This window comes from Amblyraja radiata, chromosome 1 (assembly GCF_010909765.2).
Source record: "Amblyraja radiata isolate CabotCenter1 chromosome 1, sAmbRad1.1.pri, whole genome shotgun sequence".
NCBI classification, from domain to species: domain Eukaryota; kingdom Metazoa; phylum Chordata; class Chondrichthyes; order Rajiformes; family Rajidae; genus Amblyraja; species Amblyraja radiata.
The window spans coordinates 6,267,419-6,293,910 of NC_045956.1; the positions used below are offsets into that span (position 1 = coordinate 6,267,419).

At 45.0% G+C, this 26,492-nt stretch overlaps 1 protein-coding gene across 1 annotated transcript; it reads left to right on the top strand.

Annotated features, from left to right (window-relative positions):
* The first annotated feature begins 4,948 nt into the window (after positions 1-4,948).
* On the top strand, positions 4,949-5,387 carry LOC116968797 (CDKN2AIP N-terminal-like protein). Its single transcript, XM_033015718.1, has one exon. It carries the CDS (start codon positions 4,973-4,975, stop codon positions 5,294-5,296), a length of 324 nt encoding a protein of 107 aa, XP_032871609.1. The 5' UTR covers positions 4,949-4,972; the 3' UTR covers positions 5,297-5,387.
* The last annotated feature ends 21,105 nt before the right edge of the window (positions 5,388-26,492 follow it).

Below are 26,492 nucleotides of genomic sequence, written 5' to 3' on the forward strand. Positions count from 1 at the left end.
ACCTGTACGTCTTTGGAGTGTGGGAGAAACAGAAGATCTCAGAGAAAACCCACGCGGTCATGGGGAGAACGTATAAACTCCATACAGTCAAGTACCCATAGTCAGAATCAAACCCGGGTCTCTGGCGCGGCAAGAGCTGTAAGTCAGCAACTGTACCGCAATGCCACCATGCCACCCCTAGAAGGATGAGATTAAATAGGTTGAACCTGCATTGTGTTGTTCTGCAAAAATATGCAGCAGTTTCCCACAAAGCATTTCAATACATTACCTTTTTTTTAATCAGTATTATGACCTATTCTTAACAAACTCACAGTTGTATTATAACTTGTATTGCAAACATTAGCGCAAAGTGAGCATTGGTATGCTCCATTCATTAATAGGACCATCTGATTCTAACTAGCCAATTCTAACTTGTGGTGCTGCCACCATATAGTAGCAATGGAAATAACATTGCAAACCACTCATCGATGATAGGATCACAGCAATGGGATTTTAATCAATTTTCTTATGATGCTGTTATTGTTACCACTGAGGCAGCACAGTGGGCTAATAGTCTGGCATTTTATTGTTAATTTTACTTCGGAGTCACGTGAGTGACTACGTGAAGACCCCATCCAGTATGCATGCGTGTCATATCGTCTATCGCATTGCGTTACGACTGGCAGGATGGACGTGATTCTACTGCCAGCAACGGACCTGAGGTAAGTTTTTTTTTAAACTTTCAGGTTTAAATCTTCTTGCAGGAACCTCTACTCAGAGGTCCTGCTAAAAGTCCGGGGCGAAGTCGGGACGGAGGGGAGACCCCAGTCACGAACTTCAGGGAACCCGGTCGCGGGGAATCCCGCCCACGGACCTAGGAGCTCGGGAGACCGCGGAATGCGGATAGCGAGCTACGGCATATTCACCTTTGAGCCGCTGGCGGTAGAACCAGCGGCTTCATATTGGTGGAGAACCCGCTCGGGAGACCGCAGGAAGCTGGGGGCGGATGGCGGTGGATTCGCCTTCGAGCCGCTGGTGGTGGAGCCAGCGGCTTCATATTGGTACCTGAGAACCAGCTCCGTAGACTGCGGGATGCGGGGAGCGGACGGCTGTGCCGCTGGTAGTTAAACCAATGGCTTCATATACCCCCCCCCCCCCCGAAGCAGGATACCCCCCCCCCCCCCCCCCCCCGACTTTGTAAATCGTGGCTATCCCTTTTATAGGGACCGCGGGGATATTCTGGCTGCAGTTACTGCGGGGATACCCAGATCGGGGGGGGTTATAACATTAAGTTACTATTCCATTACTGTGCCTTAAGTACCTCCTCATCATTTGGCTGAGGAGTACATAAACCACTCTGTCCGGTCTCACCCTCTGACATCCAGAATATGAAGGTATCGTCAGCTTAAAACCTCCCAGGCTTAGGGACGCAGAGATATGGTTTGTTAACATTGTACTACGTCACTTCACCGATGGGCACCAGCAACATCCCTGTCCATGGTCATACTCACGTACTAGTGTTTACGCCATGGCACTGAGTACAGCGCTATGGATCCAGTCATTGCAACACTGGATAGGATGATCATATCTGCGGGCTATAATAACATGTTTTGTTTATGATTAATCAAGCAGAGTAGACAGGGACACAAGACCAAACTAGATGTTGCATATCCCATGGACCTTGGGTTGCGTGTGATCACGCATCTACACCAGTATGTCAAGGTTCCTAAGAGCCTTATAGACTGACAGCAATGTTATTAGTTACATAAAATCTTGTTAGAAGGAATCACTACGAAACTTCTCCAGATGGTTATATGGGTCTGGCATATACAGGAGTTTACATTGACATTGAGTCTCACTCCACCAGGACCGCTATATGTCAGCAGCAGGGATGGACTACATCCTAGCGGTTGCAGGATGGCCAAACTATTGATCTGTCCAAGTATTCAGAATAAACCTATTGCCAGATCAGGGGTATTTGCCAACTCTATGTTAGGTATGGTTCATACTTCCTCCAGGTTGAGGGAGGCTACTATTGCCACTACTATTCATTAATAGCATCAACATGTCTATATCTATGTCATGTCTGAATGCATTCTTAATGTGCACTCATCATTGGCCTACTGATGCAGTGTATGACGCCTGGACTCGGTTCCACGGCATGAAATCACAGAGCTTTAAAATCTTCACGTTGTAGTGCGTGGGTCTCAGAATGAAGCACGAAGTCGTGTTTTGAGAGGCACTTTTTATTCTGTTCCTTCCGGTTGTAGGGAAGACCAAACGAGAGGAAGATGGCACCCAAACCCCTGCCTTTAAAGCCTCCGGCTAAGGGCCGCCTCCGGACTGAACCACTCCTGTGCCGAGAGGTTCGACACTATGGTGGCACGACCCTTGGGAGCCGCCACAGGACCCCCCCCCCAGAACCAGAGGCATGAAACGCACCGGCGGGCGAACGACCCGGCCGGCCCGCGTGCGGAAGTTAGCCGCTCGTGGGTCTTGAGGAGGCATAGGTGGAATTCTACCACCGTTTCGTGCCACCCGCGGCCCACATCATGCGGCCCCTGTATCAACATCTGGCGGGTGGGCAGCACAAGAGCGTTGAGTGGACCCACGAGGCGGAGGCAGCTTTTGACGGCGCGAAGAAGGCCCTTGCTCGGGCCGTACTGCTGGTACACCCGCGGGGAGTACGTCGGGGTCACCAATGTAGTGCGTGGGTCTCAGAATGAAGCACAAAGTCGTGTTTTGAGAGGCACTTTTAATTCTGTTCCTCCCGGTTGTAGGGAAGACCAAACGAGAGGAAGATGGCACCCAAACCCCTGCCTTTAAAGCCTCCGGCTAAGGGCCGCCTCCGGACTGAACCACTCCTGTGCTGAGGGGTTCGACACTATGGTGGCACGACCCTTGGGAGCCGCCACAACGTAGTCACTCACGTGACTCCGAAGTAAAATAGTAAGATTAAACGAGAACTTACCAGTTTGAAGTTTGATCGTTATTTTATGAGGAGTAACATTGAGGGATTACGTGCCCTCCGCTCACAGCCCTCTATCGTAAAGTTCAACAGGTATTATGGTTCTCTTATATTACTATGTTCAGTTCAATAACTGTTATCTGTGATTTCACACCGCTTCTTTGAAGATTGACACACATGCGTACTGGACGGGGTCTTCAGGTAATCCCTCAACGTTACTCCTCATAAAATAAAGATCAAACTTCAAACTGGTAAGTTCTTGTTTAATCTTACTATTCATTCACATTGAGTTATGTTCAGTACCAAATTGGTAACAATGTTGTATTAATAATAAAGGATTACCAACATGAGTGAAGAGTCTTTATTGTCATATGTCCCAGACAGAACAATGAAATTCTTACTTTCAATGTAAACATAGTATGTAAACATTAGACTGGATAGGCTCGGCTTGTACTCGCTAGAATTTAGAAGATTGAGGGGGGATCTTATAGAAACTTACAAAATTTTTAAGGGTTTGGACAGGCTAAATGCAGGAAGATTGTTCCCGATGTTGGGGAAGTCCAGAACAAGGGGTCACAGTTTAAGGATAAGGGGGAAGTATTTTAGGACCGAGACGAGAAAAACATTTTTCACACAGAGAGTGGTGAATCTGTGGAATTCTCTGTCACAGAAGGTAGTTGAGGCCAGTTCATTGGCTATATTTAAGAGGGAGTTAGATGTGGCCCTTGTGACTAAAGGGATCAGGGGGTATGGAGAGAAGGCAGGTACAAGATACTGAGTTGGATGATCAGCCATGATCATATTGAATGGCGGTGCAGGCTCGAAGGGCCGAATGGCCTATTCCTGCACCTATTTTCTATGTTTCTATCTTTCTATTATAATAAACGAGAGAAAAAAGTGCAGTATATATATAGATCTATCATTTTCAATTATCTCATACTGCTGAGTAAATGAAAATATTACTTGCATTACACTTGTGGTAAAGTAGATTGCCAATTTGCCAATAATGGCAATAGCAAGACTGCAACCAATAAAACTGCAAACAGTAAAAGCATGAAGTTAGTGCACAAAGAAAAACTGTAAATTGATCTACAGGTCAACTCCATTGACGGCAGTAAAGTTCATGTTTCTGACCAAGGCCATTTGTCAGTTCTGAAGGAGCAGCTAACTCGAAAATATTATCCAGAATATTACAAGTTCTTGGCACAACTGGAAACATTTTTTAGGTGTTGTGTAGAACTGTAGGCTTCTGGGCATGAAGAAATATGTTCCACAAATTTGGTTCAAATTGAGGGCCTTCACATCAGCTTAACCACTTCCTGGTTTTAGAAAGAATAAATTACATATCACAGGGATTAAAGTTAAGTGGGAAAAGATAAGGAGAGAAGCTTAAGCTCTTGAACTGCTTTCCCCATTCCATTAATGTTGATATTAACACTAAGCACTTCAATTACTTAAAAAAAAACGGAATTTCTAATTCCAAGGAAGTTCCTCATTTCGCATTTTTTTTCAAACTTTCATATTATATTTTATTCTCATATTTGCTTTCAATATGAAAATAGGCCATTCAGCCCATTGAATCTAAACTGGCTCTCAGAGCAATCACACCTCCTCAGATTTCTGTGTAAAGGGCCGGTCCCACTTAGGTGTCCTTGGCACGCAAATTACGCGACCTCGTGGTCACGTTGAGGCGCACGGGCATCATATGGTCATGCAGGGCCGGTCCCACTGAGAAGCACGGAGGGGTATGTAGTTGTGCGCGATATCGCGCAGTGCTCTGAAATTTTTGTAGTGAACAAAATCTTCACACGCCAGCGGCCTGTCACGGAACTGACGGCCAAAGTGGGACAGGCCCAAGACCCTGGCGCGACGCAACATCTCACCTCCAACAGCAGCAGAAGCAGGCAAATGATCGCCGAACTCGGCCTGGGGCTCACGGCCGTTGCGGTCCGGATCCGCCCCCACTTCTACTCCCAGAGCGGGGCCAAGTGGATCCCCCCCCACAACGACCACAAGAACGACAAGATGGCGGACGAGCTGCTGGAGCAGAACCAGGAGATCACCGACGTGGTGGAGGGGCTGCGCGGCTGCTGGGAGAGCGACAAACACTGGCGGGTGCGCAGGAACTTTCTGATCAGGAACCTGTCCGACTACCAGAGCGAGGGCAAGAGCATGGAAGACCTGGACGACCTAGTCGCGCTCTCCATGGTCTGGTCCAACCACGTCTTCATGGGCTGCCGTTATAATGATGACCTCATGGAGAAGGTATTGGAAATGGCAGATGGAGTTGAAATTGAAGATGCGCCACAGTTCACTACCAGAGATGAGATCATGAAAGAGAGACGGTAGAAGTATTAGCCACGACAGATTTTTTTTAAAGAGTTCCTGACGAATGTTTCCAAAGAGGAAGCATGCAAGTTGGATGGGGACAGGGGATGAATTGGGAAGAAAAGAAAGAATGCTAAATAAATGTGCTGAGGCTGTTGTCTTCAATGTGACAGAATCAAATTAATTTACAGGTACCCATATCAAATGGTAAAAATTAATAGTTTAAACATTTGTGGTTTGCACAAATAGTTGTAAATGATTATTGACCACAGAGGCAGAGACAATGCATTTACTTTATTTTCATATTGACAGAAAATGGTTATATGTTTAATGCATCAATTAAATTTGTGACCAGTGAAAAAAAAAAAAAAAAAGAGCGGGGCCAAGAAAATTGAACAAAGACACAAAATGCTGGAGTAACTCAGCGGGACCGGCAGCATCTCTGGAGAGAAGGAATGGGTGACGTTTCGGGTCAAGACCCTTCTTTCAGACTGAAGAAGGGTCTTGACACGAAACATCACCCATTCCTTCTCTCCAGAGATGCTGCCGGTCCCGCTGAGTTACTTCTGCATTTTGTGTCCATCTTCAAATGACGTCACACGCTCCAGACGGCTGTGCGTATGCATGAAATCGCGCGCGGTCTTCGCGGACCGCTGAGGCTCAACGCGTAATTTGCGTGCCAATGACACGTAAGTGGGACAGGGGCTTAACTCTTTCTTTCTCACATGGCCATTAACTCCACCTTGATTTTCCCACCTACATCAAGGGTACGTATAGCAGCTAATTAACCTACCTAGAAGATGTGAGAGGAAACAAGAGTGCTCCGGATATCACTCTTAGATACAGGGAGAACATGCAGACTCCATTTAAGGCAAGGATGAGATCGGGTTTTGTGGGAGTTATGAGGCATTGGCACTGCACCTGTGCCACAGTGCCACCCAGGCAAAGTTGTCGATAAAGTATATATCCAGCCATGCTTTTTGATATCTGCTCTAGCTTTGACAATTAGAGTAGAATATTTTGATAAGAAGATTGGAGGGCTTGAATTATATAGAAAGATGGATAGACAGAACCCGTTATCTCTGCAGCAAAGGAGGCTGAGAAAATGACATGCTCGAGGTATGTAAAATTATGGGAGATATAGAGAGGGAAGATAGCCAGAGTCTGTCTTCCATGATCTATTTCCCATCTGCTTGTTGGAGATGGTCTACATAAGTACATTGTATCAGTATTCACAAGTGTAAAGGACATTGATTGTGTTGAGATCATGGAGGTCTATGTTCATATTTCATGGCGTCGACATTACGACAAAGGAGCCTGAGAGTCTTGCAAAAAAATTCTAATATACATATATATAAATAATTTGGATGAAAATGCCGATGATCTGTTAGCTGAATGGTCCAATTGATGGAGTTGTGGATAGTGAAGAAGGTTATCAAAGGATACAACAAGGATATTGATCAGTTGGAAATTTGGGCAGGAAAATGGCAGATGGAGTTTAATCCAAATAGTTAGGAGATGCTGCATTTTGGGGGTCAAATGTAAGAGGAAAGAATATAATAAATGGCAATACCCTGAGGTGGTTTGATGTATAGAGGGATCTTGGCCTGCAAGTCCATAGGTCCCTGAGAGTGGCATCACAAGGAAGACATACAGCTCAGAGGTCACATTATAGACGGTTCGTCTAGCGAGGCTATATGGGTGGAGCTGAGGAACAAGAAAGTGATGATCACCTTGTTGAGGGTGTGCTACAGACCCCCGAATAGAAGAACAAATGTACCGGGAGATTGCAGACAGCTGCAGGTCAAATAAAGTTGTTGTAGTAGGGGAATTTAACTATCCCAATATAGACTGGGAAAATCATAGCGTGAAGGGTTGAGATGGGGTGAAATTCCTCAAAAGTGTTCAGGAGAGTTTTCTTAAGCAGTATTTGGAGGCCCCCACATGTGAGAGGGCAACGCTGGATCTAGTATTGGGAAATTGGGAAGGGCAAGTTAATGAAGTGTGTGTGGAGGAGCCTTTTGGGACCAGTGACCTCAGTTCGATTAGGTTTAAAATAGTTATGGATAGGGACAGAAAGGGTCCACGTTTTAAAATGCTCTACTGGGGTAAGGCCAACTTTGAGAGTATGAGAGAAGGTCTCGCTCAAGTTGACTGTAGCAGGTTATTTGAGGGAAAAGGAACATCGGCCAGGTGAGATGTTTTTAAAAGTGTACTGAAGAAAGCTCAGGATGTGTACGTCCCTGTTAGAGTGAAGGACAAAGCAGGCAAACATAAGGAAGCTTGGCTGATGAGGGAAATTGAATTGTTAATCAAAAACAAGATGGGTGCATGGGACAGGTATAGGCAGCTGGAATCAAGTGCATCCATGGAGGAGTTTTGGGAACTAAGGAGTAAACTAAAAGAGGATATCAGAAGGGCAAAAAGGGCCAGGAGATAGCTCTGGTGGGTAGCATTAAGGATAATCCCAAAATATTTTATAAATACATAAGGGGGAAAAGCATAACTAGAGAGATAGTGGGACCTCAGGAATCAAAGTGGTCACCTCTGTGTGGAGCCACAGGAGATGGGCAATGTCCTAAATGGAAGTGTCATAAGAACAGTCAGGGTTACTGTCGAAGAAGTACTGAAGATACTGTTGTGTTTGAAGGGAGACAAATCTCCAGGGCCTGATCTGATATATCCGAGGACAACTGCGGGAAACTAGAGAGGAAATTGCGGGAGCCCTGGTTGAAATTTATGAGTCGTCCTTAAATACAGGAGAGGTGCCGGAAGACTGGAGGGTGGCAAATGTTGTGTCTCTTTTCAAGAAGGGTGGCAGGGAAAATGCTGGGAACTATAGGCAGGTGAGCTTAACATCTGGAGTTGGTAAGTTGCGGGAGAGTATTCTGAGGGTTAGGATATAAGGGCATTTGGATGGGCAAGGGCTGATTAGGGATGGTTTTGTACATGGGAGGTCATGTCTCACAAATCTGAATGATTTCCTTGAAGACGTGACCAAAAAGGTTGATGAGGGCAGAGCTGTAGATGTTGTGTACATGGACTTCAGTAAGGCATTCGACAAGGTTCCACATGGTAGGCTGCTCTGGAAGGTTAGATCTCATGGGATCCAAGGAAGATAGCTGAATGGATAGCAAATTGGCTCCATGGAAGAAAGCAGAGGGTAATAGTGGAAGGATACTTCTCAGACTGGACGCCTGTGACTAGTGGTGTGCCTCAGGGTTCAGTGTTCGGCCCGTTCACTGGAAGCCCAACTTAGATCTATACTTGGTTGACTTCAATTGCACACGCCACCTCAAAGGCTGGGGATGCTGTCTTGGAGTAGATTCAAGGTTAAGACCATTAGACTCTTAGACATAAAGGGAATCAAAGAACACGGGGGAAGAGAAGGCAAAGTAGAGCTGAGACAGATTGTCAGCCATCATTTTATTGAAAGGCTAAAAGGATTAGAAGACTTTATAGTTACTTCCTTTTATATTTTCTGCTTCAAGTCCACAAAAAAAGGGCCTCCTGAATATTCCAAAGAACTGGGGTAGAAGTAAAATATTAAAAGTAGAGAGGCATCTGCTCCTGTGTTCCTCCCAGCATTGACCAAATTTGAAACTCAATTTGAGTGGTTTTGTATTTGGATTTCATCAGGAAATCTGATTGATCTGAAAACTGTGTTGTTGCAACGAAGAAATGTAGAAGTGACTGCTCTACCTGTGGATATGCAAAAATAGATTTTGGGTCCAAATAATACTCTTTTAGGTATTGAGAGGTGTCACACGTGTTTCAGGCAAAAGTGCAGGCCACCCATATCGAGGCCAAGCGGAAAATGAACGAGTGAAAGATGGTCTGTAAATTGTCCACTGGCGGACCTTCTTGAATTTCAGCATGAATGAGGCAGCGGAAAATTATAGCATGCATTTGTTTCGCAACCATCACGTGCCATGAAGATGATTCTGGGATTAAACTTTAAACTGGAGTTCTACTTTTTACTAATTATCACCACATCTATCTATATTACTAAAAGTCTCATCTTGACCACTTCCTGTTGCACTGTATATTGATTTTCTTTTAAATGCTGCCACTTACGGCTGTGATTTTTGGCCATCTTACTCAGAGTCCCCCTCCGCTGGTCAGGACAAGCGGATTTGTCCCATCGATGAAAAATAAAAGACTTATTAATGTTTTTAAAATGTTGAGATTCTCTCTCCTGAAGGCCACGCCCCTTCCGGAGGGACTATAAAACCCGGAAGTGTGGAGGTGCCTCAGTTCCCTGCAAGATGGGGGAGCGAGAGGTCGCAATTCTCAGTCTGAGCTATGAATAACACTGAACACATGTCTACTAAACTGTGAGTTGTTTTACTAACCTGTCTGTGCACTTAATGTGGTTTGAAAATGTAGTTTGAAAATGCAAAAGTGTGTTTTGGTTTGAAGATGCTAAAGCTGTGTTGCCTTTGGCTTGAAAATGCTAAAGCTGCCTTGTTTAAAAAATGTTGAGATTCTCTCTCCTGTCAATCATGCCATGAAGGCTACGTCCCTTCTGGTGGGAGGGACTATAAAACCTGGAACTGTGGGCGTGGCTCAGTCTCTGCAAGAAGGGGGAGGGAGAGGTCACGACTCTCTGTCTTTAGTGGCCTTGCACCCTGCTCAAAATGGTATGAAACTGCATTTGAATTTGGTGGTCTTGCACCCTGCTTGAAATGGTATTAAACTGCACTCGAATTTGGTTGTCTTGCACCCAGCTTGAAATGGTATGAAACTGCACTCGAATTTGGTGACCTTGCACCCTGCTTGAAGTGGCATTTAAAGGAATGGCTGTGTCAACTGCCAGCCCACCAGCCTTGAGTGAGTGAGCTGCCAGCACACCAGGCTTGAGTGCTGAGCCGCCAGCCCAAGAATCCAATCGGCCCACAATGTCCAAACTAGCCCTCTGGAAACCAGTCCCTTCAGCCCACAACACCCATACTAGCGCTTCAGAAAGCCGCTCCCCCCCCCCCACTGGCCATCAATATTGGAATTGGTGGAGAGGTGGAATATTGCGCTGGGGGACCAGCCCCCCCATGTGAATCTGGGACCCAACTGGTCCCACTTAGTCTAGTATTGTATAAACTGCTAAGATCTTTGCCTGGTTTTCATGACTAAACATTTTAAAATATATACACTGTGCCATCACGTACAAAATACTTCAAAAGTTACATTGTTGTTTTTGGATGATGCAGAAATCTAAATGTCAAATCCACGCAGAGTTCCGGAGTACAATGAAGCTCACTATGATCTGAGCTGTGAGAGAGAAGCATCTTATGTAAGCACAGTCGTTTCTGCAAGAAGGGCATTATTCATTATTTTCACAGGAACTGAGTAAACAAATCGGCTTCATTTTGCTGGCAAATGATATTTTGGCAGACACTGCTTCTTTACAGCCTGCCACTTAAAGAGATTATAATAAAATCACTGAGGAAACTGGAGAGGTGCCTGTTTGGAAACAGTATCTGACTTTTTTTTTAAAACATACGTCAACACTGATATCCAGAGTCCCAATGAAGTTCCTTGTGAGCCTAGATATCAGAGCTGCCAACCATGGTGGCACATGAGGCGTTCTCAGTGTACATGAAGGCAACAGTTCATGCAAAGTTATGTTAATATTACGTTGTTGGTTTGAAACCAACTCCATAAATTAAACATCGAAACTATAGAAGTGTGAATGCAGAAGATGCCTTCACAGTAGACAACCAATGAACAGGAAGGCTCAAAAATATTGGGTATACTTTCTCAAATTTGTAGCATGTACCGGTAGAAGTGTTCCTCCATTTGTAGTTGGTGACAACAAAAGACAACCTCTAGCATTTTCATGTCATTAAACATCATTAATGATGGTGTGGATGACCACTGGGAATATCTTGTACAACCCACCTGAGCCATTATTAGCAGTCCCAGCACTCTGGTCTTACTGTGTGTGTCTCTAGATGTCAGTGTGAATGTAAAGGGCCTTTCCCATTTACGTGTCCTTGGCACGCGAATTACGCAACCTCGTGGTCGCGTTGAGGCGCACGGGCATCGTGTGGCCGCGCGGGGCCGGTCCCACTTAGAAGCGCGAAGGGGTATGTAGTTGTGCGCGACATCGCGCGGGGCTCCGAAATTTTTGTAGTGAACGCAATCTTCGCGCGCCAACGGCCTGTCGCGGAACAGACGGCCAAAGTGGGACAGGCCCAAGACCCTGGCGCGACGCAACGTCTCACCTTCAACAGCAGCAGAAGCAGGCAAACGATCGCCGAACTCGGCCTGGGGCTCACGGCCGTTGCGGTCCGGATCCGCCCCCTACTCCCAGAGCGGGGCCAAGAAAATTGACGATAGACACAAAATGCAGGAGTAACTCAGCGGGACCGGCAGCATCTCTGGAGAGAAGCAATGGGTGACATTTCAGGTCAAGAGCCTTCTTTTCAGAAGAGTCTCGACCCTGAAACATCACCCATCCCTTCTCTCCAGAGATGCTGCCGGTCCCGCTGAGTTACTCCAGCGTTGTGTCCATCTTCAAATGACGTCACGCGCTCCGGACGGCTGTGCGTATGCATGCAATCGCGCCCGACCTTTGCGGGACCATCACGGCTCAACGTAACCACGAGGTCGCGTAATTTGCGTGCCAAGGACACGTAAGTGGGACAGGCCCTTAAGGTTAAAAAAAAATCAGATGCTATCTTAAAACAGGCACTTATCCAAATGTCCATGATTTTATTGTAATGCCTACAATTTCTAGGTATTACAATAACTGATGTTAAAAACAAAACATAACAAAATCGAAGCTCGGAAGTCATCTCAAAATATGGTGACAATAATGGAAAGATTGGAAGAAAATATATTTGGCAGCTGAATGTAAAGTTGCTGATCTGTTGAAAATAACAAATAATTGGCCATCTAAATGTGACAATGTTTCCCAGGAGCAGGAAAATGAGTTTAATAAAATAAATTCACGAGTGAAACAGTAGCAGAGTGAAATTTAATACAGGCATTATTGAACAGACATTATTGTAAGCAAAATACGAGTGTATTCCACATGTAAGCATAAGAAAGAGTAAAGTTACGGATAGCAAGGAGCATTGGTTGCCTGAATGTCCAATATTATTAAGTTCAAGTGTTCAAGTGAGTTTATTGTCATGTGTCCCTGTATAGGACAATGAAATTCTTGCTTTGCTTAAGCACACAGAAAATAGTAGACATTTACTACAAAACAGATAAATGTGTCCATATACCATGATATAAATATATACACACATGAATAAATAAACTGGTAGTGCAAATAACAGAAAGTGGTTGCTAATAATCAGAGTTTTGTCCGAGCCAGGTTTAATAGCCTGATGGCTGAGGGGAAGTAGCTATTCCTGAACCTGGTTGTTGCAGTCTTCAGGCTCCTGTACCTTCTACCTGAAGGTAGCAGGGAGATGAGTGTGTGGCCAGGATGATGTGGGTCTTTGATGATACTGCCAGCCTTTTTGAGGCAGCGACTGCGATAAATCCCCTCGATGGAAGGAAGGGGATTTGCTCATGCTGAAATTACACAGGATTCGGAATTCTTCTGTGCTTAAAATGGACAGTCTGTCAGGTATGTAATAAGGCCAGCTTGCTGTGATTTTACATAGAACATCAAACAGCACAGCACAAGAACAGAACCTTCGGACCACATTGGTTTTGACAAATGTAATGCCAAGACCATCGCTTATCTACCTGTACATAACCCACATCCCTCCATACACTATGTATCCGTATGCCCACCCAACATTAAATGCCACTAACGTATTTGGTTCAATCACCACTCTCGGCAGCAGTCTCCCACAACACTCTGTGTAAAAATATTGCCACGCACATCTCCTTTAAACTCCCTCTCACCTTAAAGCTATGCCCTCTAGTATTTCCATCCTGAGAAAAAGATTCTGACCCTATCTACCCTATCTATGCCTCTTATAGTTTTGTATACTTCTATCAGGTCTGCCCGAAGCCACCAGCTCTGGAGAAATCAATACAAGTCTGTCCAACCTTTCCCTCTGATCCAGGCATCATTCTCGTAATCCTTATCTGCTCCCTTTCCAACGTCTTCTCATCCTTACTGTCATGGGACGACCAGAACTGCACACAATATTCCAAATGCCTAACAAAAGTCCTATAAAGCTGCAACATGTCTTCCCGACCCTTATACTCAATGCCCCAACCAAGGAAAGCAAGCAATTCTTTACCATTCCATCCACTTGTGTTGCCAATTTCAAGGATTTATGGACTTGGACATCAAGATCCCTCAGTACATCAATGTCATTAAGGATCATGACATTAATTGTATATTTTCCCCTTCCATTTGATCTCCCAAAGCATAAAACCTCACACCTGCTTGGATTAAACTCCATCTGCCATTTCTCTGCCCATTTCTGTCGTTGATTTATATCCCGCTGTATGCTTTGACAGCCTTCCTTACAGTCGGCTACCCCAGCAGTATTGGTGTTATCTGCAAAGTTACTAACCAACCCATCTACGTTTGCATTCAAGTCATTCATATATATATCACCAACAGTGGCAGTCCCAGCATAGATCCCTGTGGAACACAGGACCTCCAGCCTAAATATTGTCCTGCCACACGACTAGCTAATGCATTTATGAAAGATCTACCAACATTAAACAAAGCTTTTTTAAATTGTCTCCTTCTTTTAAAGATCTTCTACATCATCTACATTGAGTCTTGCTGTCGATCATTTATCATTTCACTTGGCAAAAGGGAAGCAAAATCAGTTCATGACAATGAAGATCATCACTATTTAAAAAAATTTCAAAGATGTACAAAAAAAAACTATCTCTACATTCACTTTACTACAAAACAAATTGCACCCTCGATAGCCTGATGCAAAACATCAAAATATAGTTGGTGTTGTGGCTAGAAATCTCGAAGATGATTGGAGGCATCAATTAAAGAAGAGAAGCAGAAAATCAGTGGGAGGCTGAGACTCTCACACCATATCTGATGAGCTTCAGAAAGCTCACCTGTCCCCCCAGATCCTGACCAACTTTTACCGCTGTACCATAAAGAGCATCCTGACCACCTGCTTCACGGTTTGGTACAGCAGCTGCACCACAGCTGACAGGAAGACACTGCAACGGGTGGTGAAAACCGCTCAGTACATCATCGGTGCCCCGCTCCCTGCCATGGATGCCCTCCACCGCAAACGGTGTCTGAGACGGGCCGGGAAGATCATTAAAGACCCCTCCCACCCCAACCATGGATTGTTTGCCCTCCTCCCATCAGGGAGGCGGTACAGGAGTCTCAGGTCTCGCACAAGCAGGATGAGGAACAGCTTTTTCAATAACACCATTACACTGCTGAACTCAGAGTCCCGTCGCTAGCTATCTTTAGACTCTCCCATTTGTATACATTTATTTGCCTATGTACCAGTTTAATTCATCCACAGTCCACACATTGTTAACCAGTATTTTTATTTATTTTTTGTATTTTTATTTTGTATATTAATTTTTATTTCTACTATCTTGCACTATGACCAGACGCTAAACTGCATTTTGTTGTACCTGTACTCGTATTTGTGCAATGACAATAAAGTTGAATTGAATTGAATTGCTGAAAAATAAATCATTATTAAAGGACATCAGAGTTCTGGGGAGGATGATTGCTTTAAATCTATTTTTCAACTATATCAGTCATAAATCTGTCATAGGAGATGCAGAGAGTCTCTGGTATATGCACAGAGTCTCTTGCCCACAGTAGGTGAATTGAGGACCAGAGGTTAATAGGTTTAAGTTGAAGGGGTAAAAATGTAATAGGAATCTGATGAGTGATTCTTGCACACAAAGGGCGTTGGGTGTATGGAACAAGCTGCCAGAGATAGTTGAGGCAGGGACTATCCCAACATTTAAGAAACAGGTACATGGATAGGACAGGTTTGGAGGGATATGGACCAAATGCAGGCAGGTGGGACTAGTGTAGCCGGGACATGTTGTCCGGTGTGGGCAAGTTGGGCCGAAGGGCCTGTTTCCACACTGTGTCATTCTACGACTATGAGGAGATATTATTGCTTTTGTCACTGAACTTCTCCATGGAATTTAATAGGAAGTAACCAAATCATTACCAGCAGTTGGAATTAAACAGGTATACAAGTGGTGGATTACCTCACATCCGACAATACTTGTGATATAAGGGAATGGACGCCCATTCTATTCATTCCTATAAGTATCTTAATTCAGGGCTGCCAACATTGGGTGAGAGTTGGGAGTGAGAAATTGCGAGAGACCAAGCCCGAGGGAGTATAGCGACTGGGGGGGGGGGGGGGGGGGAGGGCCCCCGGGGGGGGGAGGATGGCCCCCTCCCATTGGTACGGAACATTTGCATTTTTCAGCTTGAAATTGTGCAATATGGTGCATACTGTAGCGAGTCTTTTAACCTACACTTGAATGCAATATATATGCTTTAAATTGGATTGGAGCATTTTTGAAAGGGGGGAGGCTGTGCGGTTAATGATCACTGGCCTTGGGGGTACCTGGTGAGGGAGTGGAGCAACCGAGTGGGGAGAGAGTGTGGAAGAAGGGTGTGTCCTCTCCCAGGGTAGGAACTTTTTGAAATATGATGTATTAAAATCATGTTTTAGTGCACTGTAGAAGTATGATTTCAATTTTTTTGTATGAAGTATATTTAAGAGGTAACTTTTTAAGGGGTAACTTTATCCACACAAAGGTTGATGGGTGTATGGGACAAGCTGCCAGAGGAGGTAGTTGAGGCAGGGACCATCCCAACATTTAAGAAAAAGTTAGACTGATACATGGATAGGACAGGTTTGGAGGTATGGACCAAAAGCAGGTAGTGTAGCTGGGACATGTTGGTGGGTGTGGGCAAGTTGTGCCGAAGGGCCTGTTTTCACACTGTATCACTCTATGACTACATTATACCTCCACCATGCATGAATGCTTCAAAATCAAGTGATCGAGTTTTATTGCCATATACTCAAGCATAGAAACATAGAAAATAGGTGCAGGAATAGGCCATCGGGCCTTCGAGCCAGCACTGCCATTCAATATGATCATGGCTATTCATCTAAAATCAGTACCTCTTTCCTGTTTTTTCCCCATATCCCTTGATGTCGTTAGCCCCAAGAACTAAATGTATCTCTCTCTTGAAAACATCCAGTGAATTGGCCTGCACTGCCTTCTGTGGCAGAGAATTCCACAGATTCACATCTCTCTGCGTGAAGAAAGTTTGTTCTCATCTCAGTCCTAACTGGTCCGCCCTTTATTCTTAAACTGTGACCCATGGTTCTGAGCGCCCCCAACATCGGGAACATTTTTCCTGCAGTTACAGTAAGTGAAAATCTAGGAGGCAAGCTGGATGCTTTCACCAACCACCCCCATTTGAAGTCCACTATCTTCCACCATATCTACCCAGTGCTTGGCACTTCCAGCAGTCACTGGTTGTCCTCCAGGATGCACCGAGCGGCAGCCTGATCCATGCCGGTCACCTGGGCGAATTTGGAACAGAGACTCTCACGGCAGCGGCGCAACGCTTCGACGCCTCCGACGGCCTGGGGCTCTTGCACTGAGGCTGCTCCATGGCCGGAGCTGCAGTGAGCGACTCGCCAGCCCGGCAAACACTCGCCAGCCCCGCTCCCCGTCTGCATCTGTCCCCGCCGCTGCTTCTGCCTCCAACACCCGCGGCCCATGCAGTTGATATGAGTTTTGAAATTTTCGTTGATCACAGAATTTCTCACAACAGAGCGAGAAATATTTGTGATCAGCGTGAGAATTTGGTGAAATGCGTGATTCTCACGCCCAATGCATGGGTGTTGGCAGCCCTGCCTCTCTATCCCCCTCTCCTTCTTCCCTGTCTCACCCCTCTCACTCTCTCCACTTCCCTCTCTTCTCTCTCCCCCTCTCTCTCTCTCCCCCCTCTCTCCCTCTTTCTCTCTTCCCCCTCTCTTCCTCCCACCTCACTCTCCCCCTCTCTCGTCCCCTCTCCTCTCTCTCCCCCCTCTTTCCCCTAACTCTCTCTCCCCCTCTCTCTCCCCCTCTCTCTACCCTCATTCCCCTCTCTTCCCTCTCTCTCCCCTCTCTCTCCCCCCTCTCTCTCCCTCTCTCTCTTCCCCCTCTCTCCCTACCACCTCACTCTCACCCTCTCTCTCGTCCCCTCTCTCCTCTCTCCCCCCCTAACCCTCTCTCCCTCTCTTTCCCTTCTCTTTCCCCTCTCTCCCCTCTCTTTCCCCTAACTCTCTCTCCCCTCTCTTTCTTCTAACTCTCTCCCCTCTCTCTTTCTTCTCTCTCCCCTTCTCTCCCTCTCCCTCTCTTCCCCCCTCTCTCCCTCTCCCTCTCTCTCTCTCTCTCTCTCTCTCTGTCTCTCCTCTCACCTCTCTCCCCCTCCCCCCTCTCTCTCATCTCTCTCTCCCTCTCTCCCCCATTTCTCCCTCCCACCTCACTCTCCCCCTGGCTCTCTCTCCCCTCTCTCTTTCTCCTCTGTCTCTATCTCCTCTTTCTCTGCCCCCCCCCCTCTCTCTCTCTTTCCCCCTCTCTCCCCCTCTCTTTTACCACCCCTCTCCCTTCCACCTCTCCCTTCCCCCCCTCTCTCCCCCCACTGTCTCCTTCTCCTCTCTCTCTCTCCACCTCCCTTTGAGAGTCTGTCCCTTCGGCACAGAGACTCTCGCGGCAGCGGCACAACGCTTCCGACGGCTCCGCGGCCCGGGACTCTCGCACTGTCCGGAGCGCTCCATGGCCGGAGCTGCAACGTCAGCCCCGCAAACACTCGACAGCGCCGCAAACACTCGCCAGTCCCGGCTCCCCGCATCTGTTCCCGCCGCTGATTCTGCTCCCATCCCTCCCGCAGCCCCGGCTCTCCAACACCCGCGGACCATGCAGTTTATCCGAGTTTTGACATTTTTGTTGATCACAAAATTTCTCACCACTGAGCGTGAGAAATTTCTGATCAGCGTGAGGGCGTGAGAGTTTGCTTGAGGGCGTGAGTCTCACGCTCAAAGCGTGAGAGTTGGCAGCCCTGCTTAATTCATCTTCATTTACAAACTTTAATTTACAAGAATGGTGAATGGAACTTAATGGTTGCAAAAGGAAGATAAAGTACTTGAAGAGGGGTTTCAAAGTGAGAGAATATGCAATCAAATAACAATATATACTGTGTATGTTTAAATGCTGAACTAATTTGAGCATTATAGGATCCGTGGAATGAATCTGCACAGATGATTGAAGTTAGAAGATGCTGTAGCACAATAGTACTGGGAATATGGAACTCACTGGCATTGGAAGTTAATTCAAGCAGTTCTGTTATAATGTCATTTTTCAATCCTAAGAAACCACTTCTCATTGAAAATTGCACATTAAAGACCATACAGAGGTTTTCAACAATAAAAGTATTTTTAATACCTATGAGGTTATTTCTGTTACTGCAAACAAAAAATACTGAAGGATGCATGTTACATTGTTCAATGGAGTAAGTTATGCAGGTGCCAATAGAAGTGATTGCTTGTCAATTTCAAAGACTACCTGCAGTTGATGTAGTAGCTGTGTTCTTAAAGGGCCTGTCCCACTTAGGCAACTTTTTAGGCGAATGCTGGAGACTCTGCACTCGCCACATGGTCGGCACATGTTCGCTGGCGGTCTCTGGTGAGTCTCCTTCATGGTCGCGAGGAGTTCCCGCATTCTGGGAATCAGTCACGGCCTCATTATGGTCGCCACAAATTTTTCAACATGTTGGACAATTTTCTGCGACCAAAAATTGGTCGCCACGGAGAAAATCGATACTTTTGTAGTTGTAGGTGCAGTTGTAGTGGGGTCGCCATGTAGTTGTGGGTAGTTGTGGGTAGTCGTAGGTAGTTTTAGTTAATCGCCTTTGCTGACCAAGCATTTTCATTGGCTCATTGGGGGGGTAAAAAAACGTAAGCACGAGTTTTCAGATCCAAGGAGAACTGACCGGTAATGTTAAATGCCCGCCGAACTTCACAGCTGTGTATCTCTGGCTTAGTAAACGTTGTCTGGCTTCTTAAAAGTGTCTCCACTTCTTCTCCCCCCTTCTCCCCACCCCTCCCCCCCCCCCTCTTTTAAAGGACTTACCGTACAGTGTGCTAGCCGTCTTAACCTTCCTGTTCATCGTGGTGTGTGTCTGTATCACCTTGGCTTTGCACCATGTGAATTTCAGACAGCGCTCCCCCCGCTTGCCCTGGCCCCCGCCTTTGCGATGTGTGTGTGTGTGTGTGTGTGTGTTCCACTCTGACAGTCGCCGTCCCAGTTCCCGGTTTTTCAGGCGAGTGCCGCGAACTTCTGAGTGTCTGAGGAAAGACATTTTTGCCATAGAGGGAGTGCAGAGAAGGTTCGCCAGACTGATTCCTGGGATGGCAGGACTTTCATATGAAGAAAGACTGGATAGACTCGGCTTGTACTCGCTAGAATTTAGAAGATTGAGGGGGGATCTTATAGAAACTTACAAAATTCTTAAGGGGTTGGACAGGCTAGATGCAGGAAGATTATTCCCGATGTTGGGGAAGTCCAGAACTAGGGGTCACAGTTTAAGGATAAGAGGGAAGTCTTTTAGGACCGAGATGAGAAAATCATTTTTCACACAGAGAGTGGTGAATCTGTGGAATTCTCTGCCACAGAAGGTAGTTGAGGCCAGTTAATTGGCTATATTTAAGCGGGAGTTAGATGTGGCCTTTGTGGCTAAAGGGATCAGGGGGTATGGAGAGAAAGCAGGGATGGGATACTGAGTTGGATGATCAGCCATGATCATATCGAAGGGCCGAATGGCCTACTCCTGCACCTATTTTCTATGTTTCTATGAACTTGGCACTCACCGGCAGTCCGTTGAAAAATCGCCTAAGTGGGACCGATGTCTGATTACTGCGGGGAGTTTATACGAAAACATTCTTTCCCTACACTGTTTAAATCCAAGACATATCTTTTCTACTTGTCAATTTCCAAAGTAATTTTAAAGCGACTCTCTAGTTCCCCATCAAAATTGCATCATAATAATTCAGTCTGTGCAATGCATATAGTGTTCCCTATTCATTCCTCTCGTTATGTTCAATCCTCCTTACGGAAACAGAAGTACCTGCAGAGCTACCAGACATACAGCAGAACTACCTGCTGCACAGATGCATTTACAGGGAGGTTAGACAAGCATATGAGAGGAAAAAGTATGGAACATTTCGCTGATTTAGATGAAAAAAGAGAGAGGCTGGAATGGAGCATAAACAATAAAGTGGATTAATTGGTAGAATGGCCATTTACATATCCTGCGTTTTCCTGCACAATCAAAATAATTCACAGTGTGACGATTTGGTGCATAATCGTGGTGGCTCATGATGTCTTCACCAATGGCCTTTATCCGTTTGTTTATAATACATTAAACAAAAAAATAAAGAAACAAACTATTCCGACATGCTTTTCCTCAGCTCACCATCAGTCGGTTTCAAGGGAGCTGCGTGCTGATTATCTCCTCCTTCATACCCCCATGCCCGATAGCTTCTTATCTCAAGGCGATTGCCAGCTGGTTCACTTCCTAAATTTGAAGCTTGATTGCCAAGAGTGTTGCTGGCTGTCACATCTCATGTTCACTGTTATCAAGAAGTTTCACAACGTTATCATTGTATAAATATGCAGCGGCGTCCTTCAGGAATGCTTCCTGTTCGAGATATTGGGCAACGCACTCTCGGGCTGCACCAGAATCCAAACACTTAACTTTCAAAGTCAATGTTGCAAATGCTTTGAACAAGTAAAGCTGTCTCAGTCTTCACATAATTTTAAAGTCATGTCTTGAATAGTAAAAACAATTATTTTTAATTTGAAATTATTAGAGCAAAATCTAGATCTAATAAGTGCAGCATGAAAGGAAGCACTGACATAAAAGAGGGGACGAGAGAGAGAGGAGATAAAGAGGACAAGTTAACCTACACAGTGTTAATGCCTACCCACAACTCTCTTGATTTATTTGAAACCTTTGAACATTGTTGCAATTAATTCTCTGGCTACGAATGAAGCTTTTAGGCACAGCTCCTGTGTTAGTTGTTGACTGGGCTTGAGTGATCTGGCATTAGTTCAGAGGTTTACCACAGTTCAGTTGAAACTCGAGAAAAGAGACAGTAAGACTCACGTTAGCCGCAGCAAAAAAAATGTCTGGGTGACAATTGCAACACTTTCAAATTTCTACCCAGTGATAACAATTAAAATGAATCTGTGATGAGAGCATGGATGTTCAATTAGATCTATCCACCTTTTGATTCACTACTCTGGAAGGCAATGGAGTCATCTCCAATCAACATCACCATCTAGTCAACATTGCGCCAGTGTTTGTGGGAGCTTGGTACATGCCCTTTGGCTGCCTCTTGTCATGAATTACAACAGTGATTGTACTCCAGAGGAGTAGATAGCCTTGTACCACAATGTATATAGAACCTAGAACATGGAATAGTACAGCCGGTGTGGGCAAGTTGGGCCGAAGGGCCTGTATCCACTGTATCGCTCCTGATTTCATCTGCCTGTACATGATCCGGCTGGTCGAGTCTCCTCCCGCACTCCAAAGATGTACAGGTTTGTAGGTTAATTGGCTTTGGTAAAATTGTAAATTGTCCCTAGGGTGTAGGATAGTGCTAATGGACGACAGATGGCACAATGGGCTAAGTGTTCGGCTGGCAACCGGAAGGTAGCTGGTTCGAATCCCGCTTGGAATACATACTGTCGTTGTGTCCTTGGGCAAGACACTTCACCCACCTTTGCCTGTGTGTGTCCTTGGGCAAGACACTTCACCCACCTTTGCCTGTGTGTGTGAATGTAATTATGTGAAGCACTTTGGGGTCAATGCAAGTTGACTAAAAATGTGCTATATAAATAAAGAAATTTAATTTAATTTAATTTAATGTACAAGGTGATCGCTGGTCGGCGTGGACTTGGGGGGCTTGTTTCTGTGCTGTATCTCATAAGTACATTCAAAAGTCTAATGAAGAATTGACATGGTGTAGCTAACCACACAAGGGGATGGGGGTGGAAATGCACACCTGTGAATATTAAGCCAGAGGACACAAATATTGTTTAAATGTGATTTATAGTCACGAGTTAGCTTAATATCACATCTTTGAGATGTGGGAGAGAATCCCACATTAGAGAGGAAATGCAGCAAGGTTTCAGCACAGTTATTCCAGGGATTAAACCAAAACTGCATCCAATTCTCCAGGTGTGCAATGTAATTGCAGTAATATATCCTTTTGGTTTATCAAACCTCTTCGAATGAAAGCCAACAAACCGTTTTGCCTTTTTACCTTACCATTGTTGCACCTGGACATTGCTTTCAGTGACAGATATGATTCTATCACTACTCAAATAATGGTTGTCCTGTCTGTTTTTCCTGTTACATAGAAACATAGAAAATAGGTGCAGGCCATTCGGCCCTTCGAGCCTGCACCGCCATTCAATATGATCATGGCTGACCATCCAACTCAGTATCCTGTACCTGCCTTCTCTCCATACCCCCTGATCCCTTTAGCCACAAGGGCCACATCTAACTCCCTCTTAAATATAGCCAATGAACTGTGGCCTCAACTACCTTCTGTGGCAGAGAATTCCACAGATTCACCATTCTCTGTGTGAAAAATGTTTTTCTCATCTCGGTCCTAAAGCATTTCCCCTTTATCCTTAAACTGTGACCCCTTGTCCTGGACTTCCCCAACATCGGGAACAATCTTCCTGCATCTAGCCTGTCCAACCCCTTAAGAATTTTGTAAGTTTCTATAAGATCCCCCCCTCAATCTTCTAAATTCTAGCGAGTACAAGCCGAGTCTATCCAGTCTTTCTTCATATGAAAGTCCTGACATCCCAGGAATCAGTCTGGTGAACCTTCTCTGTACTCCCTCTATGGCAAGAATGTCTTTCCTCAGATTAGGAGACCAAAACTGTACGCAATACTCCAGGTGTGGTCTCATCAAGACCCTGTACAACATCCACTGTTGAAGTGGATGCAGCTTCAGACATAAAATACTACACGTGCAATGAATTTCCATACTCATTTAACCTGTCTAAATCACCTTGAAGTTTCTTTGCATCCCCCTCCTACATTTAAATTCATTTGTCCCTTTACTCAATCAGATTCAGATTCAGATTCAATTTTAATTGTCATTGTCAGTGTACAGTACAGAGACAACGAAATGCAATTTAACTTACATTGTTAATATCCAATTGTATGATATTGCTTCTGGGTAATCTATTGCCAATGGGTCATCAGCAAAAGTGAATGCACGATTTTCATGCTATTATCCAAGTCATTTAGAAATATTCTGAATCGTTCTCTAGAAAAAAACAACTTAACTGTACTTAGGTAATTCAGTGGGTCAGGCAGCATCTTTGGTGAAAAGGAATAGGTGACCTTTTGGGTCAAGACCCTTCTTCAGACTGAGAGTTAGGGGAGAGGGAAAATAGAGGTATGAACAAGTCAGAAGAGGCAAAGGCACCTATGCCTGACAGGCACCCCCCCCCCCCCCCCCTCACCCCACATCCCTTGCAACTACTGGCTATCCCTTTACACTAGCTGTCTACCTCCTTCAAGTACCTAAAAGACACAAAAAGCTGGAGTAACTCAGCCGGACAGGCAGCATCTCCGGAGAGGAGGAATCGGTGGCGTTTCGGGTCAAACCCCTACTTCAGACTGGTTAGGGAAAAGGGAAATGAGAGATATAGACGGTGATGTGGAGAGATAAAGAACAAAGAATGAAAGATATGCAAAATAGTAATGTAATTGTAAGTTGTTTGTAGGGTGATAATGAAAATATAGTGTGACTTGGGTGGGGGAATTCCAGGGCTCCCTGAAGTGAGATAAATCAATATTTATACCAATGGGCTGTAATCTGCCCAAGCGAAATATGAGATGCTGTTCCTCCAATTTGTGTTTAGCCTTACTCTGACAATGGAGGAGACCGAGGCCAGAAAGGTCTGTGTAGGAATGGGTAAGTCCAGTATTTAGTTCCTTGTATCTATCCTTATGCTTTAGCCTCTGAAATTGGGCTGCAAGAATGCAATTTCTGATCTGAGCCTGTATTCTGCAAAACGTGACATCAAGTTCAAAAGTAAAGTTAATTTTCATAATTAAAAGTATATATATTTTAAATGATTGTGACATCCTTTGATATTGAGTACAATGTTTTTGCTAATGTTTAATTCTTTGATAAAGAGTTCACCTCAAGGGAGACAAAAGTGAATCATTTAATGATCACCTGCGTTGCAATATGAAAGCAATCCCACGTTCCACCTGCAACAGGTGTTCGCAGCTGGCTGTAGGACAACGCTGGAGGCAACAAACTACCAAGCAACTGCATCCTGGACTCATTTAAAACTTACAGTACCACTGAGATTTTGAAGGCAAAAAAACAACTTCAAGACATCCTAGCTATCATAATCAACCATTCTCTAAAATCACCAGCCAATGATGCATGGCAGATGCAAGATATTTAGGGTACCTTTTAGATGAGCCTCACAAGCTTTATTTGCCTGAGGATTACATTGCAGGCTGGTGCTCATTTTGTTTGGCATTTTAATCACAGACACAACCTTGATGTTTGCAGTAAAAAATTAAAAATGCTTATACATTCAAAGCTTTCAATCATTTTATAGTGTCGTAAATATATGTTGTATTTAGCACCTTACCATATTGGATCCATTGTAAATTAGGCAAAAACAATGCCATGATGGTTTACAGCCAGAATCATGAATCAAACGAGATCTGTTCATTCTTGCTGGTACCAGACTTGATTGAACATATCTTCTGAAATCTTGCTCCACACCCACCTGAAAAGGACTTAAAGGCACATTCTCCCTGAGCAGCACAAGACACCAGCAACATATACTATATCTACCATAGAGGAAGAGAATTGAAGAGTGTCCTTAGAGTTAATGATATTTTCCAGTGAAATCAATGCCAAGTGGGTTGTTCTAGGGGCTAGGAGTGAAGAAGATTGGGCTGTGGGTTGGCATGGTCTCAGGGGGCTGAAGGGCCTGCGTCTATGCTATGTGTCTCCATGTCTCTATGACACACTAGAAGAAGCCGTTGCCGCCTCCAAATAATAGGAAACACTAAGAAGGAACTGGAGATGCTGGTTTAAATCAAAGATAGACAACAAATGCTGGAGTAACAGCAAGTCAGGCAGCATCTTTGGAGTTAAACAAAATTGCTGGAGAAACTCAGCGGGTGCGGCAGCATCTATGGAGGGAAGGAAATAGGCAACGTTTCGGGCCGAAACCCTTTTTCAGCCTGAAACGTTGTTTATTTCCTTTGCTCCATAGATGCTGCTGCACCCGCTGAGTTTCTCCAGCAATTTTGTCTACCTTCGATTTTCCAGCATCTGCAGTTCCTTCTTGAACACAGCATCTTTGGAGAAAAGGAATAGGTGATATTTTGGGTCCGAACCCTTCTTCAGACTGATCTTCCACAGGGATCAGAGGGTTGAAGAGGGTTCCGACTTATTCCTTTTCTCCAGAGATGCTGCCTGACCCGCTGTGTTACTCCAGCATTTTTACATAGAAACATAGAAATTAGATGCAGGAGAAGGCTATTCGGCCCTTCGAGCCAGCACCGCCATTCATTGTGATCATGGCTGATCGTCCTATATCAATAACCCGTGCCTGCCTTCTCCCCATATCCCTTGACTCCTAGAGCTATATCTAACTCTCTCTTAAATCCATCCAGTGACTTGGCCTCCACTGCCCTCTGTGGCAGGGAATTCCATAAATTCACAACTCTCTGGGTGAAAAAGTTTTTTCTCACCTCAGTCTTAAATGACCTCCCCTTTATTCTAAGACTGTGGCCCCTGGTTCTGGACTCGCCCAACATTGGGAACATTTTTCCTGCATCCAGCTTGTCCAGTCCTTTTATAATTTTATATGTTTCTATAAGACCCCCCCCATCCTTCTGAACTCCAGTGAATACAAGCCTAGTCTTTTCAATCTTTCCTCATATGACAGTCCCGCCATCCCAGGGATCAATCTCGTGAACCTACGCTGCACTGCCTCAATCACAAGGATGTCCTTCCTTAAAATTAGGAGACCAAAACTGGACACAATACTCCAGATGTGGTCTCACTAGAGCCCTATACAACTGCAGAAGAATCACCAGAAGATGGATATTTTGTGTCCATCTTCAATAAGATGGACTTTACTCAAGCAATTCAGAATCAAAAGATGCTGGTAGACGAGACATTATATGCTTTTAAGGCAACAGTGG